The 23,878-nt window shown below is 49.0% G+C and overlaps 1 protein-coding gene across 1 annotated transcript; it reads right to left on the reverse strand.

The window, feature by feature from the left end:
• Positions 1-418: 418 nt before the first annotated feature.
• On the reverse strand, positions 419-21,252 carry LOC139266190 (single-pass membrane and coiled-coil domain-containing protein 1-like; the record flags this gene model as incomplete). Its single annotated transcript, XM_070884023.1, has 3 exons — positions 419-940; positions 15,236-15,385; positions 21,227-21,252. Coding segments are annotated over 3 exons (627 nt in total), but the record flags the coding sequence as incomplete, so codon positions are not given.
• Between the last annotated feature and the right edge of the window lie 2,626 nt (positions 21,253-23,878).

The raw sequence follows: 23,878 nt of genomic DNA on the forward strand, positions 1-23,878 counted from the left end.
CAACAAACAAAATAACATGCTTAGCTTCCCAATTTAAAGTAATTAATAGAGGGATTAGAAGGGAGTTGAGGAGAAATGCTTTCACACAAGAGAGTGGTGGGGGTCTGGAACTCACTGCCTGAAAGGGAGGTAGAGGCAGAAACCCTCATCACATTTAAAAATACTTGAATATGCACTTGAAGTGCCATAACGTGGAAGGCTACGGACCAAGAGCTGGAAAGTGGGATTGGATCGGACAGCTCTTTTTTGACTGGCACAGACATGATGGGCTGAATGGCCTCTTTCTGTGTCGTAGATTCTATATTTCCATGAATCCTGGGTCTCAGATTCCAAGGGTGCCTATATCTTGCTCCATATCCTATACAGTCCTATCTTGCCTATTTTGCAAAGAATCAACGACTTGATTTTATTAAGACAAAGCAAAGGACATTATATTGTGGAACGATGAATCCAATCCCCAGAAGGGAGCTTTGTGTTCTGCACGTTACCCTACTCTTCACTTTGGTCGTGGCTGCCATTTGTGCGTTTGGTATCGTGGCATGTTGTTGCTTGGTTGTCATCATTTTCCCTCTCTGCCAACTGCACAAGATGGAGGAGACAGTGATGGAGAATGCGGTTGGACACAGCTCTGTCCAACACCTCTTGGACATTCTGGTTGTACCTCTTCCTTTCTGGCGATGGGTAATACTCAGCCTGATTGCAGTGAGTCACAAAGAATGCACACAAAGCCTGTATATCGCAGTCGTTGAGACCGAACTCTGGGAGCACACTCGTCCACGTGGCCTCAAGCTCCATATCCCAAACTTTCCTTCTCAGGATAGAAGACAGAGTGGGCAGAATGCTGGCAAAGCCTGGCTGTTTCTCCAACACACGAGAATGCAAAGACTGAAGCATGTCAACAACATAACTGAAGAATAAGTTGACTTCCACATGTGTGAACCTATTAGGTGCAGAACAAAGGACAGAGTAAGTTGTGTACTGATGGATGTCAAGTTTAGAATACCAACACTGTTAAATAGACCATTAAACTGGGTTAAAAGTATCAATTCTCACCTCTTGATATCCAGGTTCAAATTTAGCTCATGCATAGAAAATGGATTTTCGGTCCATTGCTGCCTGTTTTCGCCCCGGAGGTGGGGTAATGGCGGCGGAGAGAATTTCCGGGCAGGTGGCCAGCTTCCAGCGTATCGCCCGGGAGAGGCGAGCCGGTGTACCGGCCGCAGTGAGGGATGGAATGTCGCCCTGATGTAAGGCTGATTGGTTTTTATTGTTTTATTTTAACGATTCATGTGGATGTGGCGTCAGGAAAGTATTGGGAATGTTTTTGGTGTTTTGTTTTCAGATCGCTCCGAGGCCAGCTGTTTACCTCGGGATTTCCAGTTGCTCAGCCGGCCTAGCGCCCTGAGAGAGATGTGTAACGTCTCCCTTAGCGCTCCGCCCCACACTCAGCGCCCAGCTGGTGAATTTTGCAGCTGGAGACACAAATCATTTGCCGGCGCAACATTTACCGCCCCGCCTGGTTTAACGTCGCAACAGATGCCCGACCGAATTTCCACCCCACGGACCTTGAAATTTGATCACACAGCACACGTATTTTTTCGGACACTAAACGGCCTCCTGAGTCTCCAATATGGCGGGCAGGCGGCAAGCGCATGCTCATTACAAAGTGCGACACTCGCCATATTGGTGCAGGCAACACTGTTGGCGTCAGGTCGGAATAATGTTAAAAGGTAAGTCGGTTATTTAAATGAGAGTCCTGAGTGCCTTGCAGGACTCATTTGCGATTTTGGTATGCCCCTGCACATGACTCAACACTCGCTGAACTCTCCCAGTAACCTGTGGCACTCAATGGAAAGGAGGGCCCCTCACCAATTTTCCCACTAATTTTTTTTTCCATGCACGGTCCCTTTAAATCTGTGTCTTCCAGCAGCTGCAGCTTGTGAGAGGCCTGCGCGGGACCTCCTGATTGATGCACGGCCGTGCTCCTGTGCACCTTCGGGGGAACATTGCCCCTCACCAGCACTATTTAAAGGGATCATGTAGTACTTACATGTCAGTTGCTGGTTTATCATTTCAGGCTGCTGCTTAACTTCTGGCTGTTTCTTGGTGTGTTTTATCAGTCTCGAAAGTTCACTTTGTCCAAAGAGAGCAAGATTTTGCTGGTGTTGTACTGTTATTGCTCGTTGCCTCACTGAGCGTTTGACTGCAGTCGTGGGTAGTTTCATCGGGCTGCCTTCGGGGCTGCTGAACGAGGGAGAGCAGCCAGAGAGAGGACAGCACAGGGCAGGACCGACTGCCACAAGAGGGAGAAGGAGAGCACTGCCCAGGAAGCCCTATCCACAGCTCAACTTTGCTGTTGTGTTTGGCACCGAGCTGAGCTTCTGACCACATATCCACTTCATCACCAAGACCGCCTACTTCTACCTCTGTAACATCGCCCAGCTCCGGCCCTACCTCAGCCCATATGTGGCACCGCACTTTAGGAAGGATTTGAAGGCCTTAGAGAGGGTGCAGAAAAGATTTACGAGAATGATTCCAGGGATGAGGGACTTCAGTTACGTGGATAGACTGGAGACTGAAGCTGGGGAAGTTCTCCTTAGAGCAGCAAAGATTGAGAGGAGATTTGATCGAGGTGTTCAAAATCATGAGGGATCTGGACAGAGTAGATAGAGAGAAACTGTTCCCATTGGCAGAAGGGTCAGGAACCAGCTGACACAGATTTAAAGTGTTTGGCAAAAGAACCAAAGGCGATATAAGAAAAATCATTTTACAGCGAGTGGTTAGGATCTGGAAGGGTGGAGGAGGCAGACTCAATCACGGCTTTCAAAAGGGAGTTGGATAAGTACCTGAAGAAAAAAGATTTGCAGGGCTATGGGGAAAGGGCGGGTGGGGGGGGGGGGCGGCGTGGGCCTGGCTGAAGTGCTCTTGCAGGGCCGAATGGCATCCATTTGTGCTATCACCATACTATGGACCTGAAATTAGTGGACTTACCATCCGCTGCCGCCGAGTTTTCTGGGCGGTCTCCCTGGTTTCTGGGCGGTCTCCCCTCCGACCGAGTTTGGTAGAGGCCTGCAGCAAGTCCCTGTCACTCATCACCCTGCCCTATCGATCTCAGTCTTGAATACACTCATTGGCTGAGCATCCACAGCCCTCTGAGATAGAGAATTCCAAAGGTTCACAACCCTCTGAATGACAAAATTTCTCCTAATTTCTTTCCTAAATGGCCGACCCATCATCCTGAGACGATGACTTCCAGTTCTCGACTCTCCAGGCAGTGGAAACAGCTTCTCAGCATCTACCCTGTCCAGCCCGCTAAGAATTTTGTACGTTTTAATGAGATCACCTCTAAACTCCAGAGAATAAAGTAATCAATCTCATTCTACTCAATCTCTCCTCCTAGGAAAGCCCTCTCATCTCAGGAATCAATCTAGCGAACCTTTGCTGCAACCCTCTAAGGCAAGTATAACTTCCTTAGGTATTGTTCAACTTCACTGAGAAGCAATGTCTGAGGTGTCTTCGCTTCACAAGGGAGGCTGTGACTGAGCCACGTCACCTGCTGCAGCCACAACTCCAGCCTCACACCAGGGCATGGACAACACTGCCTGAGGCTGCCAAGGTCATCTTGACCCTTAACCTTTCTGCCACAGGCTCCTTTCAGGCTGCAGGAGCATATCACAGTTCGCAGTCCACCGCTGTATCAGGGAGATCACCAACGCTCTCCACACAAGGAACACCTACATCTCCTTCCCTATGGACAGAGCAAAGCAGGACGAGACAGCACTAGGCTACACCCGCATGGCAGGCTTCTACATGATGCAAGGCGCCATAGATTGCACACACTTGAGGGTGGATTTTCGGCTCCTTTCTGCTCTGTTTTCTGCCCCGCAGCGGTGGCAATGGTGGCGGTGAGGTGTTCTGGCTGGGCATTCAGCCTCCAGCACACCGCAGTGATCCTCGGGTCCAGTTTAGCGGCAGTGCTGAGCAGCACCGCCCGGAAGAGCTGCGTCAGTGTGCAGTACCCCTGGTTGTGACACCGGCGCGAGTTTTGATTCTTGCCTGATCCATCCGCCCCGAAGCGCACCCCGCAATGACCGCCTGGGAAATCAGGGCGGTCCAATGATGCCGACAGCGGAGAGGTGAGTAATGGACTCCTAAGATAAGTATAATTGTTTCTTCTTTCAATATTTTTTGCAACTTTTGTTGTGGTGGCGTGGGCAATGTTTTGGGAATGTTTTTGTGGGTTTTTTTAAGGTTTATTTCCCCCCCCCCCCAGCCATCAGACGTCTCTGGGAGCGTTCCCGGCCCGGCTCTTTAGCTCGCGAGTTTCCCATGCTAACACCCAAGAGAGGTGTACAACGCCTCTCTTAGTGCTACGCCCCCTGACGCAGGGCCCAGCTGCCCAAACTTAATTACTGAGGGCCAAACTATACCGCCCCAGCTCAATTACCGCCCCAAAAACATCAAAGCCAAAAATCCAGCCCTTTGTCTTACATGCTCCCTATCACCAGGCTGACAACTTTATCAATTGAAAGGAATTCCACTCCCTCAATGTACAACTAGAGCATCATGCAGGTCTATGCCCGATATCTTGGCAGCAGACATGACTCTTTCATCCTGTGCCAATCCTTTGTGCCGCCTTTGTTACAATTAGGCCATCAAGTTACAGATTTGCTATTGGGTGACAAGGGATATTCCCTCTGGACATGACCGATGAGTCCTGTCATGAGCCCCGTGCACAGCTGGCCGACGATAAGAGCCATGCCGCCACATGAAAGATGATGAGCAAATAATCAGCATGTTCGAGCAATGCTTCCGCTGCCTGAACCATTCCGGAGCAGCTTTGCAACACACCCTTGAGTGGGTAATCTAGATTTGTGGTTGTCTTCTGCATGCTCCTCAATTTTGCCATGATGAGGGTTCAGACTCTACCACCATCTGGGCAGCAAGAAGTGCAGCAGGAGGAGGAGCATGAAGAGGAAGAGGAAGAGTGTGGAGGAGCAGGAGAGGCATCAATTACCAGTGCTCCCAGCTGCCAGTGCTCTGAGAGAGAAGCTCATCGTGGATTGCTTCACCCAAGCCAACCCTCCCATCCCCAATACACTCACAGTCCCATAATCCTTATCACCATCCTTACTACCGATTGCTTTCCTTTAGCCCAACATTATGGCTCTTGTCATCACTTCACTAGAAAGATAAACACCAACACTAAATCCAGAACAAAAAACACATTTGTCAAACAAATTATGTCACATTTACAAAAAAAATGATGATTCACCATTGTGCAAGTCCTTGGTGTCGATATTCTCTGCTCATTTACCTCTCCTAGTGCTCCTTCAAAATGTTTCCCCTGTGGCAACAGCTTGAGAGGTGGAAGGCTGCTGAGCTTTCATTGAGGACACCAGATGGCCGTGGTGGGTGATCTCGAGCATCTCCAGAGTGCCCTCCTCTAACACAGTATCTGAGCTGGTGCTTGCGAGGGTGCGGTGGAGTGACGCGCCATCTTCAGGAAGGCTGGCCTTCTCTTCCTGCACTGGCACATCTGCAGCACCTGAAAAGAGAAAGACTTGACCAAGGGTCGGATTGTGGTGTGAAAGGCGAGCAGAGCGAAAGAGAGAGAGAGAGAATGCAGAGTGTGTCAGTGAGATAGAAGTCAGAAGGGACAAGAAGGATAAAGTATGTGTGATGTCTCCTCCAGTGTTGCCACTCATCACTGCCAGGATTTTCCCCTGTCCGATGGGGGAGAGGGTGTGCCGATGGGCTCGGCCTCCTCCCATGCCAGCTTCCTGACACTTACTCCAAGGCTCTTGATGCCGTGAAGAAGGACCCTGCACAAGCAGGTGGTGCACTCCTCCACATTTACCACCATGTCAGACAAGGCTGCATCAACCATCCATCAATGCTGGCCCCCCCAATGATCTGGACCCTTGTCGTCAATAGCTACAAATTGAGGTCAAGGCACTGCAGAGGGTGCAGAGGAGATTTACTGGAATGGTATCAGGGATGACAGACTTCAGTTAAGCTGTGGTTGTTCTCCTCAGGGCAGAGAAGGTTAAGAGAAGATTTGATTGAGGTGTTCAAAATTATAAGGGGTTTTGATATAGTGAAGAAGGAGAAATTGTTTCAGTGCAGAAGGGTCGGTAATCAGAGGACACAGATTCAAGGTAAAAGAACCACACATGAGATGAGAATTATTTTATGCAGTGAGTTGTTGCGATCTGGAACGCACTGCCTGACAAGGTGATGGAAGCAGATTCAATAGTAACTTTAAAAAGGGAATTAGACAAAAATTTGAAGGGAAAAAATCTGCATGGGTATTGGGAAAGGGCAGGAGAATGGGACTAATTGGATAGGTCTTTCAAAGAGCTGGCACAGGCACAATGAGCCAAATGGCCTCCTTCTGTGCTGTATGATTCTTTGCGGTGGCATCACCCTCTGATAAGAGAGCCCTCTTTCTCGCTATCACCTGCCGTTGCTCGTGCTCACCCATATGCTGCGATTCACCTATAGTGCTATCCTAAATGTAATGCCCCTATTCAAGAAAGGAGGGGAATAGAAAACAGGAAACTATAGTCCAGTTAGTCTAACATCTGTCATTGGGAAAATGCTTGAGTCCATTATTCATCATCATAAACAGTCCCTCGGAATCGAAGACGACTTGCTTCCACTCTTAATATGAGTTCTTTGGTGGCTGAACAGTCCAATACGAGAATCACAGTCCCTGTCACAGGTGGGGCAGATAGTCGTTGAGGGAAAGGTGGTTGGGACTAATTTTGCCGCACGCTCTTTCCGCTGCCTGTGCTTAATTTCTTCATGCTCTCGGCGATGAGACTCAAGGTGCTCAGCGCCCTCCTGGATGCACTTCCTCCACTTTGGGCGGTCTTTGGCCAGGGACTCCCAGGTGTCAGTGAGGATGTGGCACTTTATCAGGGAGGCTTTGAGGGTGTCCTTGTAACGTTTCCGCTTTGGCCACTCTTGGCTTGTTTGCCATGAAGGATTTCCAAGTAGAACGCTTGATTTGGGAGTCTCATTCTGGCATGCGAACAATGTGGCCTGCCCAGCGGAGCTGATCGAGTGTGGTCAGTGCTTCAATGCTGTGGATGTTGGCCTGGTCGAGTACTCTAACGTTGGTGCGTCTGTCCTCCCAAAGGATTTGTAAGATCTTGCGGAGACGTCATTGGTGGTTTTTCTACAGCGACTTGAGGTGTCTACTGTACTTGGTCCATGTTTCTGAGTCATACAGGGCGGCGGGTATTTCTCCAGCCCTGTAGACCATGAATTTGGTGGAGGTTAGCGGGCCTGGTCTTCAAACACTCTTTTCGTCAGGCCCTCATAATACTTACATTATTAAGGAAGTAGTAACAGGACATTTAGAAAATCATAATACAATCAAGCAGAGTCAGCATGGTTTTCTGAAAGGGATATCATGTTTGAAAAATTTTCTGGAGTTCTTTGAGGATGTAACGATCAGGGTGGATAAGGGGGGACCAGTAGATGTAATGTATTTGGATTTCCAGAAGGCATTCGATAAGGTGCCACACAAAAGGTTACTGCACAAGATAAGAGCTCATGGGGTTGGGGGTAATATATTAGCAGGGATAGAGGATTGGCTAACTAACAGAAAATAGAGAATCAGGATAAATGGGTCATTTTCAGGTTGGCAAACTGTAACTAGCAGCGTGCCACAGGGATCAGTGCTGGGGCCTCAACTATTTATAATCTATATTAATGACTTGGATGAAGGGACCGAGTGTAATACAGCCAAATTTGCTGATGATACAAAGATAGGTGGAAAGCAAGTTGTGAAGAGGACACAAAGAATCTTTAAAGGGATATAGATAGGTTACATAGGTGGGCAAAAATTTGGTAGATGGAGTATAATGTGGGAAAATGTGAAGTTTGGTAGGAAGAATAGAAAAGCAAATTATTTAAATGGAGAGAGACTACAAAATGCTGTGATACAGAGTGATCTGGGGATCCTTGCACATTAAACACAAAAAGTTAGCATGCAGGTACAGCATGTAATTAGGAAGGCAAATGGAATGTTGGCCTTTATTGCAAGGAGGATGGAGTATAAAAGTAGGGTAGTCTTGCTACAACTATACAGGGCATTGGTGAGACCACACCTGGGGTACTGCATACAGTTTTGGTCTCCTTATTTAAGGAGGAGTATACTTGCATTGGAGGCAATTCAGAGAAAGTTCACTGGGCTGTTTTATGAAGAAAGATTGAGCAGGTTGGACCTATACTCATTGGAGTTTAGAAGAATGAGAGGTGATCTTACTGAAATGTATATGATTCTGAGGGTGCTGGACAGGGTAGATGCAGAGAGGATGTTTCTCCTTGAGTGGGAATCTAGAACTAGGGGGCATAGTTTCAGAACAAGGGGTCGCACATTTGAAACTGAAATGAGGAGGAATTGCTTTTCTCAGAGGGTCGTGAATCTGTGGAATTCTCTGCCCCAGAGAACTATTGAGGGGGGGTCATTGAATATATTTAAGGTGGAGATAGACAGATTTTTGATGATAAGGGAGTCAAGGGTTATGGGGAGCGGGCAGGAAAGTGGAGTTGAGGCCAAGATCAGATCAGACATGATCGTATTAAATGGCGGAGCAGGCTCGAGGGGCCGAATGGCCTACTCCTGCTCCTATTTCTTATGTTCTTATGTTCTGACACTGCTGACCTCGTTAATGGCCACCTCCTTTGCCCCGCCACAGTTTATTCACCTCCCTCCTCTGCTCTCTTCTCCTGGCTAAAATTTAAAGATTCAGTCTAAACAGGTGGAATCCCAGAGGAATAAGGTCCAGTCTCTCGAGCCAGGAATTTTGGGGCCTTAGTTACCAGCCCTTTAATATATGCTGTAAATAGATAGGTAGGATCCCAGTAATATATTTGATATAAACACACAACTATTAGCCTTGCATTGTAACATACGTGGCTTCTTAAGCAAGAAAACAATGAGGCCTGGAACTTTCCTGGGCCCTTCTTAGCCACCGTAGGTGCCGTGGAGCACAACCCCAGAAGTCTCAGTCCAGATTCCAGGGAGAGTGTCATGTGCATGGTCAGAGCTGGCCTCCAGTACCTGCAAAAGTGCATTCATGGCAGCAATCCCAGCCCAAGCTAATTTGCCCTTCCAAGGCAAAGTGGAGTCCTCTAGAGGTCCAAGTGGCCAAAGAAAAAAAGTTATTTAAAAAAAAAGATCTTGGGTTCTGTCATGTATTCAACCAGCAATGTAACCCATGTATAAACTGACCTAAGTTGTACACCGTGAGAACACTGATCACTAGGTGGGAGACACTCCTAACCTGGACCTTCAGGTATAAAAGGGGAAGCTCCACCCACCTTCATCACTTGAGTGCTAAGGAATAAAGGACAGGTCACAGACTGACCTTCTCTCAAGCATGGGCCTCGGGTGCATTTATACTGTGTAGTAAGGACGTATAATGGCGACAAGAAACTGGGATTTAAACCATGCGAGCATGGCCACTAGCAGAACAGACGAGAGGTACGGTGTTAAGGAATGGTTGGGACAGAGATTCAACATTGTTAAAGCAGCACACAGTTCTCCAGGCAGACAAGGGCAGTCAGGCATGCCCCAACATGTAGTCGAACCCAGAGGGGGGGTTCGACAGAGACAATGGCAAGCTGAATAGCGATTCACGCCATTGCAAGGGACAATGCGGCCAGTAATGGGCCATCAACACCTGTTAATGGTGCACTCAAGGACAATAACAGGGGCAGTCAGGGACGATCGACTGGCAAGGGACCTTTTGTTTCAAACCGCAACTCATGCTGGAGGCGTGGAGGCATACATTCAGCCGGAGTTTGCAGAGATGAGCAAAATACCTGCAGAAATTGCAGAAATGGACACTGGGGGAAATTGCTGGAAGCTGAAGTTCAGCGAGTTCATGTGGAGCACGTATACAAGTCATACACCAGGACGCCACCGATAATGATGAAAGTGTTCCTCAATGGCATCCCAGTATCAATGGAGTAAGACACGGGTACCAGCCAGTCCCTGATGGGTATCAAACAGTTCGAAAAGTTGTGGGCATCCAAGGCCAGGAGACCAAAATTATCGCCGATTGACGCACAGCTACGGACTTACACAAAGCAGATCATTCCGGTGCTAGGCAGCGCCACAGTAGTCGTGACCCACAAAGATTCGGAGAACAGGTTGCCACTCTGGATTGTCCCAGGGGATGGTCCTGCACTACTGGGGAGGAGTTGGCTTGCTGTCATGAACTGGAAATGGGGCGATGTCAATGCAATTTCCTCTGTGGAGCGAGTATCATGCTCACAGGTCCTGGACAAATTTGACTCATTATTTCAACCCGGCATTGGCACTTTCATGGGGGCCAAGGTAGTGATTCACATAAACCCGGATGTCAGACCAGTACACCACAAGGCCAGAGCGGTGCCGTACATGATGCGGGAAAAGATAGAAGGCGAATTGGACCGCCTGCTGAGGGAAGGCATCATCTCGCCAGTCGAATTCAGTGACTGGGCGAGCCCGATTGTGCCGGTGCTCAAGGCGGATGGGTAGGTCAGGATATGTGGCGATTACAAGGCCACCATCAATCGGGTGTCACTCCAAGACCAGTACCCGCTACCGAGAGCGGAAGACCTCTTTGCGACGCTATCCGGTGGCAAACTTTTTTCAAAATTGGACCTGACCTCAGCTTACATGACCCAGGAGCTGGCGAGTGAGTCGAAGAAGCTGACCACCATCATGACACACAAGGGGTTGTTTGAGTACAACAGATGTCCGTTCGGGATTCGCTCGGCCGCCGCGATCTTCCAACAAAATATGGAAAGCCTCCTCAAGTCGATTCCAGGGACGGTGGTTTTTCAGGACGACATCCTCATTACGGGTTACGATACTGAAGAACACCTCCACAACCGGGAGGAGGTGCTACGCAGACTGGACCGGGTAGGTCTGCGACTGAAAAAGGCGAATTGCGTCTTCCTAGCTCCATAGGTAGAATTCCTGTGCATGAATGTAGCAGCAGACGGGATCAGCCCTACTGCATCCAAGACGGAAGCGATCCAGAGAGCACCCAGACCCCGTAACACGACGGAGCTGCGTTCGTTCCTGGGGCTCCTGAACTATTTTGGTAACTTTCTTCCCAAATTGAGCACGCTGCTAGAGCCGCTACACGTGCTCCTACGCAAAGGTCGCGAATGGGTCTGGGGGGACAGCCAGGAAAGGGCTTTTAATAGAGCATGCCTGATGGACTGCATCCCAGAGTACTTAAGGAGGTGGCCTTGGAAATAGCGGATGCATTGACAGTCATTTTCCAACATTCCATTGACTCTGGATCAGTTCCTATCGAGTGGAGGGTAGCCAATGTAACCCCACTTTCTAAAAAAGGAGGGAGAGAGAAAACAGGGAATTATAGACCGGTCAGCCTGACCTCAGTAGTGGGTAAAATGATGGAATCAATTATTAAGGATGTCATAGCAGCGCATTTGGAAAATGGTGACATGATAGGTCCAAGTCAGCATGGATTTGTGAAAGGGAAATCATGCTTGACAAATCTTCTGGAATTTTTTGAGGATGTTTCCAGTAAAGTGGACAAAGGAGAACCAGTTGATGTGGTATATTTGGACTTTCAGAAGGCTTTCGACAAGGTCCCACACAAGAGATTAATGTGTAAAGTTAAAGCACATGGGATTGGGGGTAGTGTGCTGACGTGGATTGAGAACTGGTTGTCAGACAGGAAGCAAAGAGTAGGAGTAAATGGGTACTTTTCAGAATGGCAGGCAGTGACTAGTGGGGTACCGCAAGGTTTTGTGCTGGGACCCCAGCTGTTTACATTGTACATTAATGATTTAGACGAGGGGATTAAATGTAGTATCTCCAAATTTGCGGATGACACTAAGTTGGGTGGCAGTGTGAGCTGCGAGGAGAATGCTATGAGGCTGCAGAGTGACATAGTTAGGTTAGGTGAGTGGGCAAATGAATGGCAGATGAAGTATAATGTGGATAAATGTGAGGTTATCCACTTTGGTGGTAAAAACAGAGAGACAGACTATTATCTGAATGGTGACAGATTAGGAAAAGGGAAGGTGCAACGAGACATGGGTGTCATGGTACATCAGTCATTGAAGGTTGGAATGCAGGTACAGCAGGCGGTTATGAAAGCAAATGGCATGTTGGCCTTCATAGCGAGGGGATTTGAGTACAGGGGCAGGGAGGTGTTGCTACAGTTGTACAGGGACTTGGTGAGGCCACACCTGGAGCATTGTGCACAGTTTTGGTCTCCTAACTTGAGGAAGGACATTCTTGCTATTGAGGGAGTGCAGCGAAGATTCACCAGACTGATTCCCGGGATGGTGGGACTGACCTATCAAGAAAGACTGAATCAACTGGGCTTGTATTCACTGGAGTTCAGAAGAATGAGAGGGGACCTCATAGAAACGTTTAAAATTCTGACGGGTTTAGACAGGTTAGATGCAGGAAGAATGTTCCCAGTGTTGGGGAAGTCCAGGGGTCACAGTCTAAGGATAAGGGGTAAGCCATTTAGGAGCGAGATAAGGAGAAACTTCTTCACCCAGAGAGTGGTGAACCTGTGGAATTCTCTACCACAGAAAGTAGTTGAGGCCAATTCACTAAATATATTCAAAAGGGAGTTAGATGAAGTCCTTACTACTCGGGGGATCAAGGGGTATGGCAAGAAAGCAGGAAGGGGGTACTGAAGTTTCATGTTCAGCCATGAACTCGTTGAATGGTGGTGCAAGCTAGAAGGGCTGAATGGCCTGCTCCTGCACCTATTTTCTATGTTTCTATGTTTCTATGTTATGTTCCAACAATCTGTTAATGCTATATGACTCATGTAAGAAACTTGTGTTAATGTGCGATGCGTCGTCCTATGGTGTCGGGTGTGTGTTGCAGCATGTCAATGCCAAGGGTCAGTTACAGCCGGTAGCTTATGCCTACAAGAGTCTGTCCCAGGCAGAAAGGGGCTACGGGATGGTAGAAAAGGAGGCGCTCGCATGTGTATATGCGGTAAAGAAAATGCACCAGTACCTGTTTGGCAGGAAATTTGAGTTGGAGACAGATCACAAACCCCTAACGTCCCTTTTGGCTGACAACAAGGCCATAAATGCAAACGCATCGGCCCGCATACAGAGGTGGGCACTCACATTAGTTGCCTATGACTACACAATTCGGCACAGACCGGGCACCGAAAACTGCGCCGATGCACTCAGCAGGCTCCCACTAGCCACCACTGAGGGGGCTACCGAGCATGCTGCTGAGATGGTCATGGCTGTTGAAGCTTTCGGAAGCGAAGGCTCACCCGTGACAGCCCGTCAGATTAAAGTCTGGACAAATAGAGACCCGCTATTGTCTCTAGTCAAGAAATGTGTCCTGAATGGGGACTGGGCAGTCACGTACAGGGCATGCCCTGAGAAATTTAAACCATTTCACAGGCGCAAGGATGAACTCTCGATTCAGGCCGATTGCCTACTGTGGGGAAACCGCGTAGTCATGCCCCAGATGGGCAGAGAGGTGTTCATCAGAGAACTCCACAATGGGCACCCGGGCATTGTCACGATGAAGGCAATTGCCAGGTCACACGTTTGGTGGCCAGGGATAGACGCAGATCTGGAACTTTGTGTTCGCAGTTGCAACACGTGTGCCCAGCTTGGCAATGCGCCCAGGGAAGCCCCCCTTAGCCCCTGGCCATGGCCCGCCAAGTCTTCGTCACGCATCCATGTGGACTACGCAGGTCCTTTCATGGGGAAAATGTTTTTGGTTGTAGTAGACGCCTACTCCAAATGGATCGAGTGTGACATTTTAAATTCAAGCACATCCTCTGCCATGGTAGAAAGTCTACGGGCAATGTTCGCCGCCCACGGTCTACCGGACATCTTGGTCAGCGACAATGGCCCGTGCTTCACAAGCACTGAATTCCAGGACTTCATGGCAGGCAATGGAATTAACCATGTTAGAACGGCACCGTTCAAGCCGGCCTCAAACGGCCAGGCAGAGCGAGCAGTGCAGATAATCAAACAGGGGATGCTCAGATTCCAAGGGGGTTCCCTACAAACCCGCTTATCACGCCTCCTGTTGGCCTATAGATCACGACCACACTCGCTCACAGGGGTTCCACCCGCAGAGCTACTAATGAAAAGGACGCTCAAAACCCGATTATCCCTTATACACCCCACCATGAAAGAAATTGTCGAGAGCAGGCGCCAGTCACAATATTACTACCATGACAGGAATGCGAGGGCGCGATGTATTGATGTAAATGATCCTGTTTTTGTCCTCAACTACGCTGCAGGGCCAAAATGGCTCGCAGGCACTGTGGTTGCCAAAGAGGGAAATAGGATTCTGGTAGTTAAACTTACCAATGGACAAATCTGCCGCAAACATGTGGATCAAACAAAAAGGAGGTTCAGCAACCCCATAGAAGAAGCAGAGGAAGAACACGACATAGAGTTCACTCCACCACAGGTGACCGAACACCGGAACCAAAGGGAGGAGAGCCCAGTCACTGTGGGCAGTCCGGACAGGCCTGAGGCACTGCAAACAGCAGACACTCAGGCCAGCGCCCAACAACCGGAGCCCCAACTCAGGCGCTCTACAAGGGAGCGTAAACCACCAGAGAGACTCAACCTGTAATCCCAATAAGACTTTGGGGGGGGGAGATGATGTCATGTATTCAACCAGCATTGTAACCCATGTATAAACTGACCTAAGTTGTACACCGTGAGAACACTGACCATTAGGTGGGAGACACTCCTAACCTGGACCTTCAGGTATAAAAGGGGAAGCTCCACCCACCTTCATCACTTGAGTGCTAAGGAATAAAGGACAGGTCACAGACTGACCTTCTCTCAAGCATGGGCCTCGTGTGCATTTATACTGTGTAGTAAGGACGTATCAGGTTCTAACAGGATCGATGACCTTATTCTCGTCGAGAGGTGGGGCCTTTAGAAGGTTTCAAAGAGACTCACACCGGGCCTCAACCAGTGTCCCTTCTGTTGAAGCTTTTCAAGGGCGCAAAGGGAAGAATTTCCTAGGGAGGCTTGAGAACTCTGCCCCGACACGGCCCCTTGACATAGAGGGTCGGCAGAATTTCCACCCACAGCACCCCCTCCCCCACAACATCCCAACCTAAATTTAAAGTCCGGTCCAAATGGAGCCGAATCCCCGTGTGGCCTCTTCCTTACACCAGCCCAGGGTCACGCAGTCCTTGTCCAGCTCTGACTATCCGTACATCACCTGTCTTCCAGGAGCGATGACCACAGCTCATCCTGTCCAGCTTGCTTTGCGATGTTCGCACAGTGGGGCTCAAATGCTTGAACGAGGTTCTTTGCATTCTGCTCCAGTTCCTGGTAGCCAGCTCTCAATTCCTCGATTCGCTTTTCCAACCTAGAAGTTGAAACAAAGTGCACAAAATTCTCAGTCATACATTCACCATTAAACCAGTGAAAACCTATGGTTAAGAACTGATGCTAATCCTTCCAAAATTTCATGGGCCAGCCCATTTCCATGACTATTGCTGATTAGGGGGGTTGGGGGGTGTAGGGGTCACACTAGTGCTGATAGCGAAAAATTGTTTGTAAGTGAAATTTAAAAGGATAGGGACAATTAAAGGGATAGAAAAGAAAGTCTTGCATTTATATAGTGCCTTTCACGATCACCAGCTGTCTCAAAGTGCCTTACAGCCAATGAAATACTTTTGGAGTGTAGTCACTGTTGTAATGTGGGAAACGTGGCAGCCAATTTGTGCACAGCAAGCTCCCAGAAACAGCAATGTTATAATGACTAGATCATCTGTTTTTGTTCTGTTGATTGAGGGATAAATATTGGGCAGTACACAAGGTATAAACCCCCTGCTCTTTTTCAAAATGGTGCCATAGGATCTTTTACGTCCACCTTCAGAGGTCAGACGGGTCCTCGGTTTAACGTCTCATCCGAAAGATGGCACGTCCAACAGTACAGCACTCCCTCAGCACTGCACTGGAGTGTCAGCCTAGATTTACGTGCTCAAGTGCCTGGAGTTGGATTTGAACCCACAACCTTCTAACTCAGAGGCGAGAGTGCTACCTGTCATGTTTGTAACCTTCACATAACTGTAACCTTTATGTAACAACACTGTACACTGTATACACCTGAGTAATGCACACCTTGACTACAGGGGGTGAACTTATGGAAGACACTCCTCACCTGGTCATCCAGGTATATAAAGGGAGGTCCCACGCAGGGTCAGCATTTCTTGGTCCTGGGAATAAAGGTTCAGGTCACACAGTGACCTTGTCTGCAGTACATGCCTCATGTGATTCTGTAGTAAAGTGTAAGGACACCATATTTGGCGACGAGAAACGGGAATCAACAACCCACGAGGATGACCACCGGTAGCACAGAGGAACGATACTGTGTTGGTGAGGACTGGGACGATTTCGTTGAGAGGCTCCAGCAGAGCTTTGTCACGAAGGACTGGCTGGGAGAGGAAATGGCTGGCAGCTGAGGGCGCATCTACTGACCAGCTGTGGATCCAAGACATATGCGCTGATGAAAGACCTGCTCGCACCCGAGAAGCCGGCGGACAAGTCCTTTGAAGAGCTCAGCACTCTGATCGGTGAGCACCTCAAACCGGCGAGCAGTATACACATGGCCCGGCACCGATTCTATACACACCGGCGTCGGGAGGGACAAAGCATATCAGACTTCTTTGCGGACCTTCGGCATTTGGCCAGCCTCTGTAAGTTCACAGACGCATGCAGCAGGGTGATGTTAAGGAATTTCTTCATTGAGGGCATTGGTCATGCCGGGATTTTTAGGAAGCTTATTGAGACCAAGGACTTGACTTTGGAAAGGACAACGTTGATAGCTCAGACCTTCATGGCAGGGGAAGAGGAGACCAAGATAATTTATGCGCGCAGCCCTGGTTCAAATGTGGCGATGGACCAGGGCGTTAACATTGTAAATGAGACTCAGAACCCCGCAGGCAGGCAAGGGCAATTCGGCACTGCCCAGGCAGCAACAGGCTAGGGTGGGCCAGCAACAGAGACAATGGCAGGGGGATCGGCAATTCACGCCATCACCAGGGACAATGCCTCCCGGGATGGAACACTCAGCAACAGAGTGTTCAGGAGTAATCAAAGAGACAATCAGAGAGGAATGCCTGTTAACAGTTCCTTAGTTCACAACAATCTCAGCTCATGCTGGAGGTGCAGTGGCAGACATGCTGCAAAAACCTGTAGGTTTCAACAATTTATCTGTAAAAACTGTAACTTCAGTGGACATCTGGCCAGAATATGCAGAAAGCCCGTAGCGAGGCTAGTTTACGAGGCAGAGGAACTAGACGAGGGGTCTGCAAGGCAGGGTGATGTTTGCAGCAAAGCTATGGACACTGAAGTCCAGCGGGTTCATGTGGCAGACGTCCACCGCTCGTATACCAAAACGCCACGTATGATGATGAAAGTTCTATTAAATGGCATCCCGGTACGCATGGAACTGGACACAGGAGCCAGCCAGTCACTTATGAGTACCCAACAATTTGAAAAACTATGGCCACTCAAAGCTAACAGGTCCAAACTGGAACGCATTGACACGCAGCTACGGACATACACCAGCGAGATCATCCCAGTACTAGGCAGCGCAAATTTGGTGGTCACACACAATGGATCGGAGAACCGGCTGCCACTCTGGATTGTCCCAGGGAATGGTCCCGCGCTCTTGGGGAGGAGCTGGCTTGCCGAGATGAACTGGAAATGGGGGGATGTGCATGCCATTTCATCTGTGGAGCGAAGTTCATGCTCACAGGTCCTACAGAAATTTGAGCCACTTTTCCAACCAGGTGTCGGGACCTTTAAGGGCACCAAAGTAGTGATACGCATCACCCTGGACGCCAGACCAGTGCACCACAAAGCCAGGGCCGTGCCGTATGTGATGCGTGAGAGAATTGAGAGTGAGTTGGACAGGCTGCTAAGAGAGGGCATAATTTCGCCTGTTGAATTCAGTGACTGGGCAAGCCCCATCGTTCCTGTCCTTAAAGCGGATGGCTCGGTCAGGATTTGTGGCGACTACAAGGCCACCATCAACCGAGTGTCACTACAGGACCAATACCCACTTCCGAGAGCAGAGGAACTTTTTGCCACGCTGGCAGGTGGCAAGCTGTTCACCAAGTTGGACCTCACTTCAGCCTACATGACTCAGAAACTGGCTGAAGAATCCAAGCTTCTGACCACCATCACTACACACAAGGGGCTATTCGTTTACAACAGTTGTCCATTTGGCATTCGTTCAGCGGCCGCTATCTTCCAGAGGAACATGGAAAGCTTGCTTAAATCCATCCCTGGAACAATCGTATTCCATGATGACATCTTAATCATGGGTCGAGACACCAAGGAACACCTCCACAATCTGGAGGAGGTGCTACGCCGACTGGACCGGGTAGGCTTGCGACTAAAGAAGCCCAAGCATGTGTTTTTGGCCCCAGAGGTCGAGTTTTTGGGCAGGAGGTTTGCCGCAGATGGGATCCGGCCTACCGAATCCAAAACGGAGGCAATCCGTCGTGCGCCCAGGCCCGGCAACACATGGGAGTTGCGGTCATTTCTGGGACTATTGAACTATTTCGGGAACTTTCTGCCGAACTTAAGCACATTGTTGGAGCCGCTGCACATGTTCCTGCGTAAGGGTTGTGAATGGTTTTGGGGGGACTGTCAAGAACGGGCTTTCAATCGGGCGCAGAATCTGCTTTGGTTCTAACAAGCTGTTGACCTTGTACAACCCCTGTAAGAAACTGGTTTTAATGTGTGATGCATCATCCTATGGGGTTGGGTGCGTGTTGCAGCAGAATAATGATGAGGGCCAACTCTAACCTATGGCTTATGCCTCCAGGTCGCTCTCCCAGGCAGAACGGGGATATGGGATGGTTGAAAAGGAAGCATTCGCATGTGTCTACAGGGTGAAAAAGATGCACCAGTACCTTTTCGGCAGAAGGTTCGAATTAGAAACGGACCACAAACCATTAACATCCCTGTTGTCCGATAGCAAGGCTGTCAATGCCAATGTGTCAGCTCGCATACAGCGGTGGGCCTTCACGCTGGCTGCGTACGACGACAGCATACGGCACCGGCCAGGCACCGAAAATTGCGCTGACGCGCTCAGCAGGCTCCCACTGGCCACCATGGAGCAAAGCGCGGAGATGGTCATGGCCGTTGAGGCTTTCAACACCGCAGGCTCCCCCATCACAGCCCGCCAGATCAAAATCTGGACCAACAGTGATCCCCTCCTATCCCTGATAAAGAAATGTATCCTGACTGGGGATTAGGCGCTTGCACACGGAGCATGCCCCGAGGAGGTCAGGCCATTTCACAGACGGATGGACGAGCTCTCCATCCAAACCGACTGCCTGCTATGGGGCAGCCGGGTAGTCATGCCCCAGAAAGGAAGGGAAGCATTCATCAGGGAACTCCACAGCGAGCACCCAGGCATTGTGCTAATGAAGGCCATTGCCCGGTCACATGTATAGTGGCCGGGAATTGACTCAGACCTGGAACACTGGGTTCGCAGGTGCACGACGTGTGCCGAGCTGGGAAATGCTCTCAGGGAGGGCCTACTCAGCCCGTGGCCCTGGCCCACCAGGCCATGGTCACGTATTCACATAGACTACGCGGGCCCGTTTATGGGAAAAATGTTCCTGATTGTTGTCGATGCATACTCGAAATGGATCGAGTGCATCATATTGAATTCGTGCATGACATCCACCACTGTGGAGAGTCTACATACGGTCTTTGTGACCCATGGCTTGCCGGACATCCTGGTTAGCGATAATGGCCCGTGTTTCACTCGCTATGAATTCCAGGAGTTTATGTCGGGTAATGGTATCAAACACGTCAGGATAGCACCGTTCAAGCTGGCTTCCAATGGCCAGGCAGAACGTGCGGTTCAAATCATAAAACAGGGCATGCTCCGGATTCAAGGACCCTCCCGTCAGTACCGCCTATCGCGACTCCTGCTGGCCTATAGGTCCCGCCCGCATTCGCTCACGGGAGTCTCGCCCGCGGAACTACTCATGAAATGCACGCTTAAAATGCAGCTGTTCCTCATTCATCCAACCGTGTCAGACATTGTTGAGGGCAAGCGCCAGTCTCAAATCAAGTGCCATGATCGCAACTCAGTGGGGAGATGCATAGAAATTGATGACCCTGTATTCATTCTCAATCATGCTTTGGGACCCAAGTGGCTTGAGGGTACTGTAATTGGCAAAGAGGGGAATAGGGTCATAGTAGTCAGACTTAACAATGGGCAGATATGCCGCAAACATCTGGACCAAGTAAAGAAAAGGTTCAGCATGGACATTGAGGAACCTGAGGAAGATCATGAGATGTCACCCACACCACTGCCGGTGAACGAGCAACAAGGACATTTACCAGCATGCACAGTCCCTGCGACCAGCCCGGACAGATGACAGAGACGCATGCCAAGGCCCAACCACCAGAGCCCCAACTGCGGCGCTCCATGAGAGAGCGTCGACCGCCTGAAAGACTCAATCTTTGACCCAAAGACGTTGGGGGGAGGTGATGTTATGTTTGTAACCTTTATGTAACAACACTGTACACTGTATACACCTGAGTAATACACACCTTGACCACAGGGGGTGAACTTGTAGGAGACACTCCTCGCCTGGTCATCCAGGTATATAAAGGGATGTCCCATGCAGGGTCAGCACTTCTTGGTCCTGGGAATAAAGGTTCAGGTCACATAGTGACCTTGTCTGCAGTACATGCCTCGTGTGATTCTATAGTAAGGTGTAAGGACACCACACTACCCACTGAGCCACAGCTGATAGGGACACAATAGGGGGAGAATAATTGTAAAAACCAAAAGGCACTTCAACTCATTAGCAGCCTTTGGCAAGGGGCAGGAGATTAAGAGGTGACAGGCAAAAATGAAGGGAAAGGAAACCCAAGGGGCAGGCATGTGTCTGCAGGCACGTGATGGAAAAGCTGCTGAAGTGAAGTGGTTTTGCATGAGGTGGCTGCAGGCGGGCTACAACTGGCCAATGCTGTGAGTGGCTATGCCAGCCCACTGGTGCAGGTCAGCAGTCGATGTCTTTACAGCAGCTGGAACAGCTCTACATCTGTCCCTCTACTGACCCAGAACCTTTGAAGAGAGTTACCCACAGTCATTACCAAATCGGTACAAACATGGCTGCCGGTATAGCCAATCAGGTTTTGTTGGCTGGTAATCACACTGTCCTACCTTCTTTCATGCAGTGCCGTGTAAAATGTGACAAGATGAGATTGTGGTGCATCCAGGAACCATCCAGCAAGAATGGGTTGTCAATGCTTCACACGTCTCTGTGCCATCAGTCTTATCATCACCTCCGACCTTGAGAGCTGGAGCTTCCACAGGCACTAATCAAAGTGAGGGATGTTCACCTCTGTCTGCAGATGCTGGGGTGCAGGTATGTCGTGGGTGGGAGCAGAGCATCTTCTGCGCCCTCACCTGCCTGACATCAATCCATTGGGCCTCATCTACTGAACACATCTAATAGAAAGATTCCCAGAATCTTCACTGGGAGCAAAGCAAACAAGAAAACCACAAGAGTCCCCACCAAGGCTTGTGAGAAACTGTGGCCCAGCAGGGAAAAAATGAAGCCAGATAACCAAGAAATGGATAAGACTCATGGAATGAACCTTATTACTAGGCCCTTTAAAGAAAGAAAGACTTGCATTTATATAGCGATTTCATGACCACCAGACGTCTCAAAATACATTACGGCCAAAGAAGTACTTTTGGAGTGTAGTCACTGTTGTAATGTGGGAAACGCAGCAGCCAATTTGCGCACAGCAAGCTCCCGCAAACAGCAATGTGATAATAACCAGATAATCTGTTTTTGTTATGTTGATTGAGGGATAAATATTGGCCAGTACACTAGGGATAATTCCCCTGCTCTTCAAAATAGTGCCATGGGATCTTTTACGTCCAGCTCAGAGGTCAGCCGGATCCTCGGTTTAACGTCTCATCTGAAAGGCAGCACCTCCGACAGCGCTGCACTGGAGTGACAGTCTAGATTTATGTGCTCAAGTTCCTGGAGTGGGAACTGAACCCACAATCTTCTGACTCAGAGGCGAGTGTGCTACCCACTAAGCCACAGCTGAGCCACACTGGATGCCCATTGAATTGAGTGCGAGTGAGAAGTAGTCTGGAGCAAGCATCAAGGCTAGCAACAGATGTGGGAGGTTTTATTAGACCACTCCCTCATCATTTGAATATTATAATGATGACTCACCTGTTTGCTCCACCTGCTCTGCGGCTGGCCAGAAACGTGTGTCAGGGGCAAACAGGGCTGAGATCCAGCAGACTCTGACCGCCATATTCCCCAGTCCATAATTTGCCCCAGCTGCGTGGTTACAGGCTGCTTTGGACAGATAAACCGTCCCCTTAAAAGTCTCACTTCCACAGTGAGCGCTGTCAATCACACAGACCCAGCAGTCGCTGTCCAGTAGGATCAGTTGATTCCAACCCAAGGATCCCACTCGGTCCCGGTCATAACTCCAGTGATATCCCAGCTGATTATTGTCATTGTATCATTTGGTTACTACAGTGAATTTCATTGCAATCTTAAATGACTCCTGCAGCACAGTCTCGGTTGAGCTGCTGGATCGACTCATTTACTGCAGTGCTAACCCAATCACTCCAGATAATTCCCGCAGTGATTGAGCCCATTCAAACTCATGATGTGGGCGTCCCTGGCATGGCAGACAATTATTTAGTTGCCCTAGATAAGATGGTAGTAGGCCTTCTTCTTGAACCATTAGTAATGGTTGTATCGAGCTGAGTGGTTTGCTAGAATACTTCAGAGGGCAGTTAACAGTCGTTGGTGGGAATTGCAAACACATATACACCAGACCGGGTAAGGAACGCAGGTTTCCTTCCCTAAAGGGCATTAGTGAACAGGTTGGGTTTTTACGACAATCTGACGGCTTCAAGGTCAAGTTTACTGATGCCAGCTTTGTATTAAAGATTCTATTCAAATTCTCAAACTACCATAGTGGGATTTGAACTCATGTTGTCTCTGGATTATTAGTCCACTAGCAATACCACAACACCACTGTACTCCAATTATTGTAATAGTAACCCAGTCGATTACTGCAGTGATCCACCAATTACTCCAATTGTAAACCATTAGATCTAGTAGATTACTGCATTGACTCAGCCAATTACTGCAAATGTTATCCCAGTAGATCTATTGGTTACCACATTTCTATTGTGTTGCTGACAGGAAACTAACAGTTTATGAGATATATTATTAACCACCTGCTGTCAGAGTTCTGAACCTTATCTCTGTATGACTTGACTTCAGAATAAGCAGCTTCATAACAGTCATTGGAGCTTTTCGAAAGTTCTTGCATGCTCTGATTGGTCAGAAAAGAAGTAGCCTTTAGCTGGAAATGTAGCCATCTCATTCAGCAATTACATCACTCCATGATTGCGATCTCCTCACCAACCTGACAATATTTACCACACAGGCTCAACTGGGACTGTAAATGAGTATAAGTCCCATCAGGGTGGGGGAGTAGCTGGGACTAAATGTGACCATGAAGCTTGGGGTCGAATTGTTATGAAAACCCACAGGTTCACTCATGTCATGTAGGGAAGGAAACCTGCTGTCCGAATCCAGTGTGGTCTATACCCAGTGTGGTCTCCAGTCCCAAACCAATGTGGTTGACTCTTAACTGCTCTCTGAAATGGCCCAGTAATTCACTGAGTGACCACCACACAGTCCTTGTGGAGACGAAGTCTTCACACTGAGGACACCCTCCATCATGTCGCATGGCACTACCACCATGCTAAGTAAGATAGATTCAGAACAGATCTAGAAGCTCAAAACTGGGCATCCTTGAACAG

This window comes from Pristiophorus japonicus, chromosome 6 (genome assembly GCF_044704955.1).
Source record: "Pristiophorus japonicus isolate sPriJap1 chromosome 6, sPriJap1.hap1, whole genome shotgun sequence".
Classification (NCBI taxonomy): Eukaryota; Metazoa; Chordata; class Chondrichthyes; family Pristiophoridae; genus Pristiophorus; species Pristiophorus japonicus.